This window comes from Anolis carolinensis, chromosome 3 (assembly GCF_035594765.1).
Source record: "Anolis carolinensis isolate JA03-04 chromosome 3, rAnoCar3.1.pri, whole genome shotgun sequence".
NCBI lineage: Eukaryota > Metazoa > Chordata > Lepidosauria > Squamata > Dactyloidae > Anolis > Anolis carolinensis.
This window is the reverse complement of record NC_085843.1, coordinates 276,281,927-276,296,419: the sequence shown is the minus strand read 5'-3', so window position 1 is coordinate 276,296,419 and position 14,493 is coordinate 276,281,927. Positions and strand designations below refer to the sequence as shown.

The 14,493-nt window shown below is 38.8% G+C and overlaps 1 protein-coding gene and 1 long non-coding RNA gene across 2 annotated transcripts; one reads left to right on the top strand and one right to left on the bottom strand.

Moving 5' to 3' along the window:
- The first annotated feature begins 2,853 nt into the window (after positions 1-2,853).
- Positions 2,854-10,358, top strand: lamp3 (lysosomal associated membrane protein 3). Its single transcript, XM_003218098.4, has 6 exons — positions 2,854-3,124; positions 3,773-4,524; positions 6,114-6,236; positions 8,599-8,656; positions 8,987-9,154; positions 9,881-10,358. Exons 1-6 carry the CDS (start codon positions 3,076-3,078, stop codon positions 10,018-10,020), a joined length of 1,290 nt encoding a protein of 429 aa, XP_003218146.1. The 5' UTR covers positions 2,854-3,075; the 3' UTR covers positions 10,021-10,358.
- Positions 9,787-14,469, bottom strand: LOC134297908 (uncharacterized). Its single transcript, XR_010004882.1, has 2 exons — positions 14,327-14,469; positions 9,787-10,529 (listed from the first exon to the last, which is right to left on the bottom strand). It is a non-coding gene; the product is annotated as an uncharacterized LOC134297908 (long non-coding RNA).
- Positions 14,470-14,493: the final 24 nt, after the last annotated feature.

Genomic DNA, 14,493 nt, shown 5'->3' with positions numbered 1-14,493 from the left:
GGGAGTTTTTCTTCTCTTACAGTCCTGGTCCCCTGCAAAAAGTTTCTTCTGTTGAATAACTAGGGAATAGGAAGAGGTGTTGTTACCGAAGGCTGAAAGTGAGTATTTGTATGTCACTTGCCTACTTACGGCAACCCCATGAATTTCATAGGCTTTTCTATGGGAAGAATGCTTAGAAGTGTTTTTGCCAGTTCATTCCACTACAGAAAAGGACAAAACTGATGTCCATCAGCCCAAAGTTGTTTTTATTTTGTTTTAAAGAACTCTTTCAGTAATGACAAAGTACAACAAACTTTGAGATAGGATCAGAAATTACATGGTTTACAGCATGTTCCAGTGCTAGTCCTAAAAGCCAGATTTGTGTTGTCCTCGCCCAGAAGGAGGAGGAGGAGGAGGAAGAGGAACTTATCCTTAGAACTTACTATGCATGACAAAAGCCAACTTTCGTCAAAATTGTGGAAATTCCGCATCGCAAAAGCAGTTTCAATGCAATGTAACTAGGCAACTATATTCCAAATTAGGGATTGCTACAACAAATACATAATTATAATATGAAATCTGGTGCCTTTCTGGTATTTAGGTTTCTGATTTTGGAAGGGTTAACTCTGCTTAGTACTTGGATGGAGATCACCAATATATATTGAGTGCTGTAGGCTGTTTCAGAAAAAAGAACTGGCAAAAACACTTCTGAGAGTTCCTTGCCTAAGGAAATCCTATGAAATGCATGGGATCATCATGCCAACGGGCAATTTGAAGGCACATACCCGAACAATATGAAAAATGCTTTTTGATAATATAAAAATTATTATTACTATTACTGTTGTTGTTGTTGTTGTTGTTGTTGTTAACCTTATACCCTGCCATTCTCCTGGTGAGGACTCAAGGTGGCTAACAATCCCACACTCAGTCAAATTTAAAAAGTGCAATACAAAAGTTAGGAAACAATTAAATAGTAACAGTGTGATAAAAACAGAACTGAAACACTAAATGGCCTTATAACTCATATCCCCCCAATCCCCCCAGAGACTGCCCCTTACCCTTCCCTAAAAGCCTGTTGGCAGAAGAGGGTCTTGCTTGCGGAAGGAAGGAAGGAAGGCCAGCAGGGATGGGGCCATCCTGCTCTCTTGGGAGGAATTTCCAGTCTGGGAGCAGCCACTGAAAAGGCCCTCTCCTGTGTCCCCACCAAGCGTGCTTGAGCGGGTGGGTGGTGGGACTGAGAAAAGGCCCTTCCTGGTAGATCATAGATGTCTCCCAGGATCATAGAAAGAGATATGGTCCTTCAGATAACTTGGACTGGAGCCATATAGGGCTTTGTAGGTCAAAACCAGCACTTTGAATTGTGCTCAGAAATGTGTTGGCAGCCAGTGGAGCTGTTGCAACAGAGTTGTACACTCCCTATAGCCAGCCCCAGTTAGCAGTCTGGCTGCTGCTCTTTGGATCAACTGTTTCTGAGCACTTTTCAACGGTAGCTCCATGTACAGTGCATTACAGTAGTCCACCCGGGATGTAATCAAGTCCTGACTGGCAACTGTTTTACCATTTACTGACCTGATGTTAAGCAGCAGCATTTTCAGCCCAGAGGAATGCTACCAAGGCTATCCAGATTATTTGGGATGAGGAAAATATGCCTGTCCCCCATTTCCGTATCTCCCTCTCCCCGTATAACTGGGATAGCTGTTCCATGAGCGCCATGGCCTCTACTTTCCTTGGGGTAACAACCCATTTAAATCCCCAGAATCCCCCCCCCCCATTCTTGTCTTTTCTTTCTGGTCTGGACCAGGATCTACATCCTGGTAGATATGCCTACCCATATGCTGAGCCGGTCCAACAATGAGGCGAATTAAGTGGTCGCTTCGGGCGCAAAACATACGGGGGCGCAGTCAAGACTGCTTTTTCTGTTGATTTCTTGTAAAACATGATGCTTAATTTGTAAAATCTTAATGTAATTTGATGTTTAATAGACGTTTCCATAATCCCTCATTATCCAAATTTTTGCTTATCCAACGCTTTTATTTTTCAGTGATTGGTTGGGGGGGGGGCAAAATTCTGTTCGCCTACACTTGAAAAATACCTAGGGCCAGCTCTGCCCATATGCCATGGGAAGCCATGTCTCCTGGAGGCCATTGCAATAGACCCACCAGCAACTGACTCTTCTGAATATGGACAGTGCTGTAAAATAGGCACACAGAAGGAGAAGACTAACCATATCCCTGCTGAGTTTGCTGTCTAGGTTCTATACAAGTTGATGGGCAACTTCATCATCTTTGCTGTTTCTTCGCACGGTTCATGATCTTTAAACTGAGCAGCTGCTCAGTTAAAGTCCTCTTCAAAGAAAATACTTTTTTTACTGCAGCAGTTTATCAACAGTGGCCTGCTACAAGTGCTTGTAACAACTCAGAGAAGCTTTCTCCAAATTACTGTGGAATCTTAGGCCTTCTCTATACTCATAAGGAGAAATTACCTTTAATCAAACAAAGAGGCTCTTGTTTCTCATGACTATGTGGAAAAGGTGAAAGAGGCGACGCTCCCAATCTGGTACACGCGTCCTGCCTATTGTAATGGCCTTCAAGGGAGTTAAGGAAATATTTTGCAATTTTCTGTCAATAGGATGGACACAGCTAACCTGGATGGGTTGGATCACCACCTGGGAGAATAAATGGATTGGTTGCCAGAGCTTTGGGAGCAAAAAGATCTCAAACACTCTGGACAAGACATCCACGCTATGAATTCATTTTCAGTTCCTCCAACAAATTTTACACTTGTTCACATGGTTTAAGGGTGTCTCGCTCACCCACTCCCTTTGCTGTTTTGCATGTGACTTATGGGCTGCCCTCCCAGCTCTCAATGTTGCAGCTCTTCAGCTGTGCTTCCCCTTTGCTCAGAGCACTTCAGGAGGGAACAGCAAACTTCTTGTCTGGCAAAAGGGCAAGTCTATTGGGACACAGCCTTCAAGGATTCCTGCAGCACCTTAACAACTGAAGAGGGTGCCAAAGTCCCTTAGTCTTCTGTCACAATTGTTATTTTCATTTTTACAGTGTCTCTAGACTGTTTCTTAGCCTCTGGTCTCAATTCACCATGATATGGAAGAATCTATTTGTGGAATTTCTTCTAATCACAGCCAATGGTGAGTAGAGAGATCTGAGCAATTGTCAGGATGTATTAAGGAGTGTATACTGTATTACCAGTGTATGTTTTGGCAGGCATTAGCAGCTTGCAATAACCAAGTTTCTAGTCTTTTTGTTATGTTAATTGCTCTGTAATTAAAGTGCTAAAAAGGTATAGATTGTTGTTACAAAGAAGTCTAAACACCCTGGATATCCCTAGATTATACAGCTATGAAAGGAACTCTTGATATGGGGACCATCAATTTGATGATGACATCCAACAAGACTTTGAGACATTAGTTTTAGCCAGAAATCCCCTAAAGCTTGGAGAAATTTATTTTTGAACAACAATTCCCAGAACTGGTGAGGATGGCTGGGGCATTCTGGGGATGTAGTCTTAAATTTTTCTGACTACTTCTGACCCATCCTTCCTTCATGAGGTTTTGTGATAACTTTGTGATAGTTTTATAAGGTCTTTAGCCTTCTCTGCCAAATAGTGTTAGTGCCTTACCAAACTTCAACTGCCATGATTCTATAATATTGAGCCATGGTGGTTAAAGTGGTGTCAAACTGCATTAATTCTACAGTGTAAAGCCACCCAAGATCAGGGTTTTTCCCCAGTACAATTACAGAAATACAATTTAAACCAATTTTCTGCTGTTTTGCAGTACTGTTCTGCTGTGGGGAAATGCTGAATAATGGGAGCAAAGCCAAGGCAACTCAGCCATTTAACTCCTTGCTGTTTCTTTCTAACCATCTTTTCACCACTCCTCCACAAAGTAAGGTAGAAGCTTCCTTCACACGGTTTGTTCATGGAATTGCACAACCGGCTAACCAAGAAGCATATTCAATTCAGAAAGAAAAAGTGATAACAGACAAACCAATGCCATCATCAGCTGACAAAATTACAGACCACACACAGGAAAAAACAACTGTTGATCCCAAGATGATGAGTGCAAAACCAACTGGTCAGCATATAGTATATACAGTGGTGAAAACTACTGATGTTGCCAGAGGGGCAGGAAGGCAAACTGAGCCATTGTTGGATCGGATCAGAAGTCATACAGAAAATAGAAAAACATTAGCTACTGAGATGACAACTTTGCAAGCTGGCTCTCCAAAAGTTCAGAAGACTGCAACTCTTATCCAACCAGTAGTTATGGCAAATACAAATAAGACTGTGTCTGAAACAGGTCACATCTATACCACACAATCCGCAACAAAAAGAACAACTGGCATTGTCCACAAGAATATAACATCAGTTGTGTCCACTGCTCCAAAGCCAACAACTCCAGTTGGTCCAACACTTGCTCCAAAGCTCTCTCCAGCTGCAACTGGGACATATAGGGTTCTTAATGGAACTGCAAATTGCATCAAAGCATTGATGGGCTTGACCCTGATAGCTAAAAACAGAAATACAGTAGGTTATACCTTTTTACCACCCTTCCTTTTCTTCTGTGTTGCTTTCATTGCTTGTTCCAAAGCAGAAATGTGTAACTGTGGTGGTTTGCCAGTATTCTGCTCCTGAAATCCTCTAAGGCAGGCATGGGCAAATTTGGCTTTCCAGGTGTTTTGGACTTCAACTCCCATTATTCCTAAGAGTCAGTAGCCTGTTAGGAATTGTGGGAGTTGAAGTCCAAAACTCCTGGAGGGCTGAAGTTTTCCCATGCCTGCTCTAAGGACTGTATTCGCTGCCTAACATCTCACTCCCAACTCAGAACAGTACTATCTGGAGGCCTGGTTCTGACTAGCACAATTGGGATTTCATGGCCCCTGCTAGAATAGAACTTGTGAATCAAGTGTTGATGATTCAAGTTTTGGTAAATCAATTTAAGTTCTACTGATTAGCATATCTCCAATTTTTCAACATTTCAATGTTTTTAGACCCAAGTGCAGACAAAATCAATTTGATTAATATTGGGAATTTTAAGACAAGATTTAAAAGCTACCCTAGAAACATAGTCAGTAACAGACAAATATGTATCACAACAAATCTAGTGGTGAATTTACACTACAGAATTAGTGCATCATGCTATTGAATCATGGGAGTCATAATTTTACCATCTCTTTGGTCTTCTTTGTCAAAGACTGATGGTGTCCCACCAATCTACAGCTTCCAGGATTCCATAGAATTGATCCATGACAATTAAAGTGATATCACACTGCATTAACTCTATAGTGTTGATGCATCCTGGATCAAGATCTTAGGATTGGACAACCCTTTAAACAGAGGACCGTCCTCTCCATAGTAGGGCATATGGCCATCCTAACCATATCACTGAAAGCAAGTGTCTTGGAAGAGTGTGATTTCTAAGTAAACATACTTAGAATGGAAACACTTCTTATAGGCCACCATTACAGAACTAAGAAGTTGAGTACATCCTAAATGTTTACCCTGGCTTCCTGCTCATTCCTAGATCCTTCAAAAATATGTGCTCATACCCACAAACACTTCATGTTCTTGCTCTCTCTCTCTCTCCCCTCTCTCTCTTATTTATTTTATATATATATATATATATATATATATATATATATATATATATATATATATCCCCTATATCCTATATCCTAATCCATACTTTTCACAATCCACCACTCTCAACCTCTAAGCCTTCTTACTTCTTGAAATTACTTCACCCAATTCCTTTTGTAGCCCACAATTGTTATAATTTTCTTGAAAGTCTTGAGTACGACCCATCCAAAAAACCTCCTTCTATCTCCTAACTTCTATTTTTCCTTTGATAATCTAATTCCTATAATCTTCCTACAATTAAGATAAAATAAATGTAATCTGAATGGTGACATATTCTTCCCTTACTTTTCCCAGTTTCAGTTTCTTAATCCCCTTTTCTATTTTGGGGTAAAAACCTGCCATAACTATGATATGTCAAGCACCAGATACCTAGATGATGTTAGATTAATTTTGTCATTCTTTTTGCTGTTGTTGAGAAAATGGAATGATATATACTCTGTTGGAATTAACGTCCTTGCTTCATTCTTCTTTCACAGAACCAAATGGAATATTTTAACATTGATCCAAATGCCACTCAAACAACTGGAATATGCGGAGCTTTGCTATCAGTGCTGAAAATCTCTTTCCAGGATGGTTTCATTAGCTTTACCTTTCACAAAGTAAGCATATTATGTGGGGTTCCAAGGAAATATTTGAAATCCTATCTAAATAAAGATTAACATTTTGATTTGACGTCATCTGTGAGACTTTTGACCCATGGTTGGGTGCCAGGCCCATGGCTTTGTTTATTTATTTAAAAATATGTATATCTCACTTTCTGCATGACAACAGGCTACAGATATGACTCTGAGTGACAGGATTTGAGTGATTAAATGTAGTTTTAAATGTGATATACTTACAACAAATACACATTACTGAACAATGGCAGAGCAAAGTGGCATGTGATAGCGGCTGTGTACATTTCCTCAAGAAATGGGAGAGAAAATGTACATAGCACAAACAAGTATTTTATGGAAAGGACCCTTGACTTGCTTTCCATGATGGCCACACTATCCAGCACCTTACTTTTCAAATAAAGACTCAAGTTTCACATGTTTACTTTGGTTATTTGTTCTTACTCTTAAAAGAGCGATAGTGTTTAACTGAAGTTTGATCCTCAGTTAACTCTTGTGCAGTTGAGAGTCATATAAAGTGGCTGCAGAGAAGATGCAGAAGTAAAATTTTGAGTTTGCTAAGCCTTGCCCTCATGCTTCAAGAACAAAGCAGTTATTGTGAGATAAAGTCAATGTCCAACTGCCATACTGAAAGTGCTCTTTGAAATATATGTATGTTTGCCTGACGGAAACTCAGGGGCTTGGTGTATATTCACTAGAAGCAACATAATAGACACAGTAACTCCTTGTTGTCTTTCTGTTGAGTAAAGAAAAGTTATACAACAAAATAATTATTTAATGAAAGGTGGCTAATTACAATATCCACACTATACAGTTAAAGCAGTTTGGTGCAGGTTTATCAGTCATGGTTTCTTCCATCCTTCCGGCTATAAAGCCCAGTATTCCATCAAATGAATCCATGGCATTTAAAATGGAATCAAATTACAGGTTGAGTATCATGTATGTACCTGAACTATCTTAGAGATGGGATCCAAGTCTAAACATGACATTCATTTATGTTTCATATGTACCATATACATAGCCTATAGATAATGTTACACATAATATTTGTAATAATTCTGCACATGAAACTGAGTATGTATACACTAAAGCATCAGAAAGCAAAGGCGTCTTAGCCATTTCATGTTTTGGAGAATGTTAGATTTCAGGTTATATTTATAGCATGGTGAATGGTTACCGACCAGATAAAAGGTATCTAACTGATCTTTCATAGTTAATATTATGACTATTATGTTCATAATATCATGTTCCCCTGATGGCGCAGCGAGTTAAACCGCTGAACTGCTGAACTTGCTGTCTGAAAGGTGGGTGGTTCGAATCCAGGGCTCCTGCTGTTAGCCCCAGCTTCTGCCAACCTAGCAGTTCAAAAATATGCAAATGTATGTAGATCATTAGGCACCGCTCCGGCAGGAAAGTACGGTGCTCCATGCAGTCAAGCTGGCCACATAAACTTGGAGGTGTCTATGGACAATGACGGCTCTTCAGCTTAGAAATTGAGATGAGCACTGACCCCCAGAGTCAGACATGACTAGATTTAATGTCAGGGGAAAACCTTTACCTTTACCTTATGTTACATTAGGGAATGTCATGTACTAGGAAGTTCCTGAAAAATGCTGTTTAGATTATTTATCCAGATCAAGAAACCCAAACAGAAACAATGCTGGCCCTTTGCAATTCCATATCTTAGACAAAAAAGTAAAAAGAAAGTAGTGGTGCTCTGTATCATATACAACGAGAACTCCTGTAGATGAGTTCATCTTACTTCCCTATCATTCATACCATTCAAATACTTTGATCTTCCATGAACAACAGACAGCAACTTGGGTATAAACAATATCCCTTCTGTGTCTTAAAGAAAAATATGTATCCCTCTCCCCCCAAAAAATCAGTTTCCATTTAACTGTCTACATATGTGGTTGGTCATAGCAAATTTATGTAGCAAATGTAAATAGTAATAATAGTTAAATTATTTGCTTTTAATATTATTGCTTTTAAAAAGTATTATTTCGAGTTATAATGACTGATTTCTAGAACAAAAGTTATAAGTCACTCTGGGTCCATCACTACGAAAAAAACAGGACTTCAAATAAATAAATAAATAAATACAGTTTTTCCTCCCTATCCACAGATTCCATCATCCAGAATTTGAAACCATTTTTCAAATCCAAAAATAATGCTTGAATTTGCTGTTTTATATAAGGAGCACTATTTTATTATACTATTGTATGTAATGGAGCTTACCATCCATGGATTTGAGTATCCACAAGGGTCCAGTGGATACCAAAGGCCTGATGTAATTAGATATCTTTTTTCTGTCTGTCTGTCTTTCTGTCTTTTTAATGTACAGAATGGAGAGGAATATTATGTCAGTTTGGTTGAAGCCACTTTAACAGTACCTTCTGAAGGTAGGTGTCATCCTTTTTAAGGTTTAAGGACTGCCTCAAGTTCATTCCTGAAAGTGCGAGTCTAATGGCACAGGGTACAGAGCAGGCATGGGCAAACATCAGCCTGCCAGGTGTTTTGGACTTCAGCTCCCACAATTCCTAACAGCCTACCAGCTCTTAGGAATTGTGGAAGTTGAAGTTCAAAACACCTGGAGGGCCCAAGTTTGCTCATGCCTAGCAGAAAGGAACAGTATAGGACTGCAGCTCAAGCATGTGCCAACTTGGCTGTTAGCTAAGGAAACAAGTCCTACAGCAAAACAATCTGGCAATTTTGTTTATCATATGCTTCAGGTGTTCCATACGTTGGAATGAAAAGTGATAAGCTTTTCTCCGTTCAAGTGGGGAATTGCTTTAAATGTGCCAGCCCACAAACTTTGGACATGTCTGAGGATCTTCAGCTGCTGGTTGAGAATTCTCAGCTTCAAGCCTTCGATGATATTGGTGATACGTTTGGGACAGGTCAGTACCACCATGGTGTCCAAATTGGGGATTTCTCTTGTGATATGACAGGACTTGTAGTTAAACTACATATGGAAAGCAACTGTTGTGAAAGTAAATGCAGTAGCCAGTTGTAAATTGTGCTGAATATGTAGAATGGGAAACATGATTTCTCTTGATAGTCCCACTTTGAAAGCTTGTGTAAAATTGATTTTAAAAAGTGATTAATTTCTGTTACTTGTTCTATAATATGAAAGTAATTTCAAGTAATTTAAAAGTATCATTACATATTCATTGTTAGATTGCTCATTGCTTTCTGTTACTTTTTGAGTGATGGGACTAAAAAATGGCACAAAACTTTTAAAATGTATTTAAAATTTAAAAAGTATTTAGCAAATATTGCTTCTAAAAACAGAGAAGTAGCCTTGTTCCCACTGAAGTTGCTTTTGAAATGTAGCTCTGTTGTATCCTCATTACAGAAAATTCAGTTTTCTAAACAATTGCCTGATCTGGAAGTGGACACAACTTAATGACACATCATACACTTTGTGTCTCCAGATCAACAGGGTTTTGGGTTCTTTGTTAAAATTGTAAACAATTGCAAATTATTATACAATATCTTTAATTTTACCCAATGAACAATTCAAACTGGCTAAATGGGAACTCTAAAAATGGTGAGCAAATAACTTTATTGAAAGCTTATGATATTTATGCCTTGAACACCTTGTCTTACTATCCCAATTGTAGCGGAAATGTGTGCCCTTGACAGAAACAAGAAACTGATACCGATCACCGTGACCCTCAGTCTTGTAGGATTATTTATCATTGTGCTTGTCACCTGCGTGATCTACAGAAGAAAACCAATCAGTGGATATGAGAGTATCTGAAAATCTGAACACTGATTTTACTGCAGGATATCAGCAGTACAAATTATGAGGAATGGAAGATTCTGCTTGTTTGGCAATGGCTGTCATTATTTTAAGAGATATTAATTATGTTGCCTATCTGAAGTTGTTTCTGCACATGTATTTAAAAAACAAATGTATTTTGTCATTGTTTTGCATTTGTATCCTGCTCTATGCTTAAAACCCAACTGTTACCAATTTAAAATATCTTTGGCCTGTTACAGCCTTTAATATGGGCACTTTTTAATTAATCAACAATTGTCTTCTTTTATTGAGATTTTTAAAAAGGATATTTTCAATAAATATACTTACAGAATTGGTGAATAGGAGTTATTCTTTGCCATTAGGCTGGCTTTGATTTATGGAGATTATGTGAATGAGAGACTCCCATCAAAAACCCAGTGATTCAGGCCATATGTAACATCGTCTTCCTCTTTTCAATTAAAGACCTCATGTATCTTATGTGCAGCAAGGCTAAAAATAGTCAAAACCTGGAAAAGAATAGTTGACTTATTAATAAAGAATTGGTTAACCAAAATAGGTGATATAGCCCTATCAGAAAAAATAGCATAGAAAGAATAGCAAAAGGAGATTTTATATGGCAGTGTAAAAGGGGCCTAAAAGACTTAGGCCCCTTCTACACTTCAATATAAAATCCATATTATCTGCTATGAACTGGACTCATATAATCCAGTTCAAAGCAGATAAAGTGGATTATCTGCTTTGATAATCTGGGTTATATGGCAGTGTTGAAGGGGCCTTATTTGACATTACATTGAAACCATTTGTTAGTTATATGTATAAAAAATAGCACATTTAAACAAGTGATCAAGTGAATTTTTGGATTAACAATTAGATAAATGCCATTATAATAATATGCAGTGGAATACTGAATAATAGGGATATAAGAGATTTGACGGAACTATTTGTCCAGTATATTATAAATTGGAGAGGGATAGAAGGGAAGTGGGTTTGTCTGGAATGAACCTGTTGTAATAGAGCTATGTTGTTGCTGTTGTTGTTATTGTTGTTGTTATATAGATAGATAGCCTCAGTTTAGTCATCCTTAATTCTAGCAATGGCTTTATTGGTTATTTTGGCCATCCACAATTATCCACAGAACTCTCCTCCAGCAGTGCATAACAAAGGAGTGGATGCTCTTCCTATCAGCTTTCTTTATTATCTAGCTTTTAATAAGGCTGCACAGAAATGTCCATATTGTAACATCACAAATATATATTTTCCTTAGTGTGATGAGGAGTCCAGCTGAGCTGCTAAACTTGCTGACCGAAAGGTCGGCAGTTCGAATCCGGGGAGCGGGGTGAGCTTCTGTTGTTAGCCCCTGCTTTTGCCAACCTAGCAGTTCGAAAACAGGCAAATGTGAGATCAATAGGTGAAGATAACAGCGTGAAGATAACAGCGCTCCATGCAGTCATGCCGGCCACGTGACCTTGGAGGTGTCTATGGACAACACTGGCTCTTTGGTTTAGAAATGGAAATGAGCACCAACTCCCAGAATTGGACACAACTAGACTCAATGTCAGGGGAAAACCATTGCCTTAGTGTGATGAATTGGAAAATACTTCCTTAAAATAGCCCTTTCTGCCTATTTCTTCATTGCCTCTTCTGAAATTACACTTTCTATAATTTAAAAAAAACCACACAAAGGTTATTTTATATTCCAGAACTTAACCCTTATGCACGTTTAGGCCAGTATGTCAATTAATCAAATGAGTTTTATTTAAAGTGAAGACAAAACTGGAGAAATAAGTATTTTTGTAGGAAGCTATGAATAGCTGCGTCCAGACAAAGTAAACATAAGCTAAATGATGGATTGGTAGCTTTATGTAGCTTCTAATACAGTATCTTAGTAAAAATATTGTATAATCTAATAGTAGTTTCTAATTGTAGCCAAAAGTAGAGCGATGTCCTCCTTAACTATGAAAGCTGAGCTTGGTATTTCATGGTTCCTAATCAATTATTATGTAACTCTGCAGCAGGTCTTATGACTTTTCTCTGATTTCAGCATAAAAAATGAATCACACAATGTCTCCCTGATTTCATACTACTGCTCTATAAATTTAAGCTTCTCTATCCCTGCTCTAGTTTCAAAACAATAACCTAATCAGGAATGTCACATTCTCTTATGGCTTGTTATTTGTACTGCATGCTATTATTTGCCTTTTTCTAACTAATCTAAGTACTGAAATCACTTCAATCCTATTTTGCACATGCTTCCTTTATAATGCATTGATTATATTCATTCAATTGCTAAAGGAACATGTAGGATGTCATCTAGTGCGCGATGCACACATTGTTGAGGGTTGGATTCATTTATTTATGTCATTTAGATCCCGCTTTTCTCCCAAAGTAGTTTATATTCTTTCTGGATCTTCACTGCCCTGTATTCCAGGATCTGATCCTTCTGCTTTGAACTAGATTATATGAGTCTACACTGGGATAAACAGATAATCTGGAATCAGATCCCAGGATATACGGGCAGTGTAGATCTACCCTGTTTCCCCTAAAATAAGACATTCCCAGAAAATAAGACCTAGTAGAGGTTTTGCTGAATTGCTAAATATAAGGCCTCCCCTGAAAGTAAGACCTAGCAAAGTTTTTGTTTGGAAGCATGCCTGCCGAACAGAACACCCGAGCATGCAGGATCGGTAAATGTACGTACCATAAAGTGTTGTACATAGAAATATTGGTAGTAACAAGAAATTCTTGATAAGATTGACAGTTTGTCTGGTTATGCTGGATTATGATGACAACTACTTTACAGCATATAATAAATGTTCAATTTTTGTTCAACAATAAATGTGAATTCTTCATGGAAAAATAAGACATCCCCTGAAAATAAGACCTAGAGCATCTTTGGGAGCAAAAATTAATATAAGACACTGTCTTATTTTCAGGGAAACACGGTAGCCTTTAAGGCCTTCCACACAGCTGAATAAAAGTCCACATTATCTGCTTGAACTGGAATATATGGCAGTGTGGACTCAGATAATTAAGTTCAAAGAAGGTATTGTGGGATTTTCTGCCTTGATATTCTGGGTTATATGGCTGTGTGGAAAGGCCCTAAAACCTCTTCTCCACTGCCATATAAAATCCAGATTATCTGCTTTGAACTGGCAGTGTGAACTGGAGTCAGATAATCAGGTTCAAAGTAGATAGTCCGGATTATATGGTAGTGTAGCTCCCGCCTCAGGCCCCTTCCACACAGCTGTATATAATCCACACTGAACTGGATTATATGGCAGTGTCGACTCATAAAACCGGTTCAAATCAATTAATCTGGATTATATGGCAGTGCAGTTCAAGCCTCTGGCTCCTTCCAAGAAGCTGAATAAAATCTGCCTTGAACTGGATTATATGGCAGTGTGGACTCATATAATCCAGTTCAAGGCAGATAGTCTGAATTATATTATTATTATTATTTATTACATTTATATCCCGCTCTTCTCACCCTGAAGGGGACTCAGAGCAGCTTACAAATCAAATGTACATACAATATATTATTAGCATAGCACAATATAAGCATTAAATTACTATATTGTACTATATAATTATATGGTAATATTATTAGTAATATTACATTTAATATATAATATATAATTAATATTATTATATTGTATTATTATTAGTATAACACTGTTGCTCCTTCCACACAGCTGTATAAAATCCACACTGAACTGGATTATATGGCAGTGTGTACTCCAATAATCCAGTTCCAGGCAGATTATGGTGGATTATCTATCTACCATGATATTCTAGGTTATATGGCTGTGTGGAAGAGCCCTCAGACTCCCAGGGTTTCATATCATTGAGGCTGACAGCGGTGTCAAGTCCTTTCCACACAGCTGAATAAAATCCCACATTATCTGCTTGGAAATGGAATATATGGCAGTGTGGACTCAGATAACCCAGTTCAAAGACTATGGGATTTTTTACTTTGATATTTTGGGTTAGGGGCCCCTGGTGGCACAGTGTGTTAAAGCGCTGAGCTGCTGAACTTGCGGACCAAAAGGTCCCAGGTTCAAATCCCGGGAGCGGAATGAGCGCCCGCTGTTAGCCCTAGCTTTTGTCAACCTAGCAGTGCGAAAACATGCAAATGTGAGTAGGTCAATAGGTACCGCTCCGGCGGGAAGGTAACGGCGCTCCATGCAGTCATGCCTTGGAGGTGTCTACGGACAACGCCGGCTCTTCGGCTTAGAAATGGAGATGAGCACCAAAACCCCCAGAGTCGGTCACGACTGGACTTAACGTCAGGGGAAACCTTTACCTTTTTATTCTGGGTTATATGGCTATGTGGAAGGGCCCTTAAACTGACTTGACTCGTAGTAAACTCAGGGAAGGAACATTAATTCTCCTCAGAGGTCCGACATCTTCGTCGTCATGGCTGCCGCCCCTTCTCGCATTGGCTGCTGCGGGAAACGCCTCCTCCCCTGA

Coding starts and splice junctions, on each gene's coding strand:
- lamp3 (XM_003218098.4), top strand. CDS start 3,076: ATGATATGGAAGAATCTATTTGTGGAATTTCTTCTAATCACAGCCAAT. Junction 6,237..8,598: donor TTAGCTTTACCTTTCACAAA/GTAAGCATATTA, acceptor TTTAATGTACAG/AATGGAGAGGAATATTATGT. Junction 9,155..9,880: donor TGGTGATACGTTTGGGACAG/GTCAGTACCACC, acceptor TCCCAATTGTAG/CGGAAATGTGTGCCCTTGAC.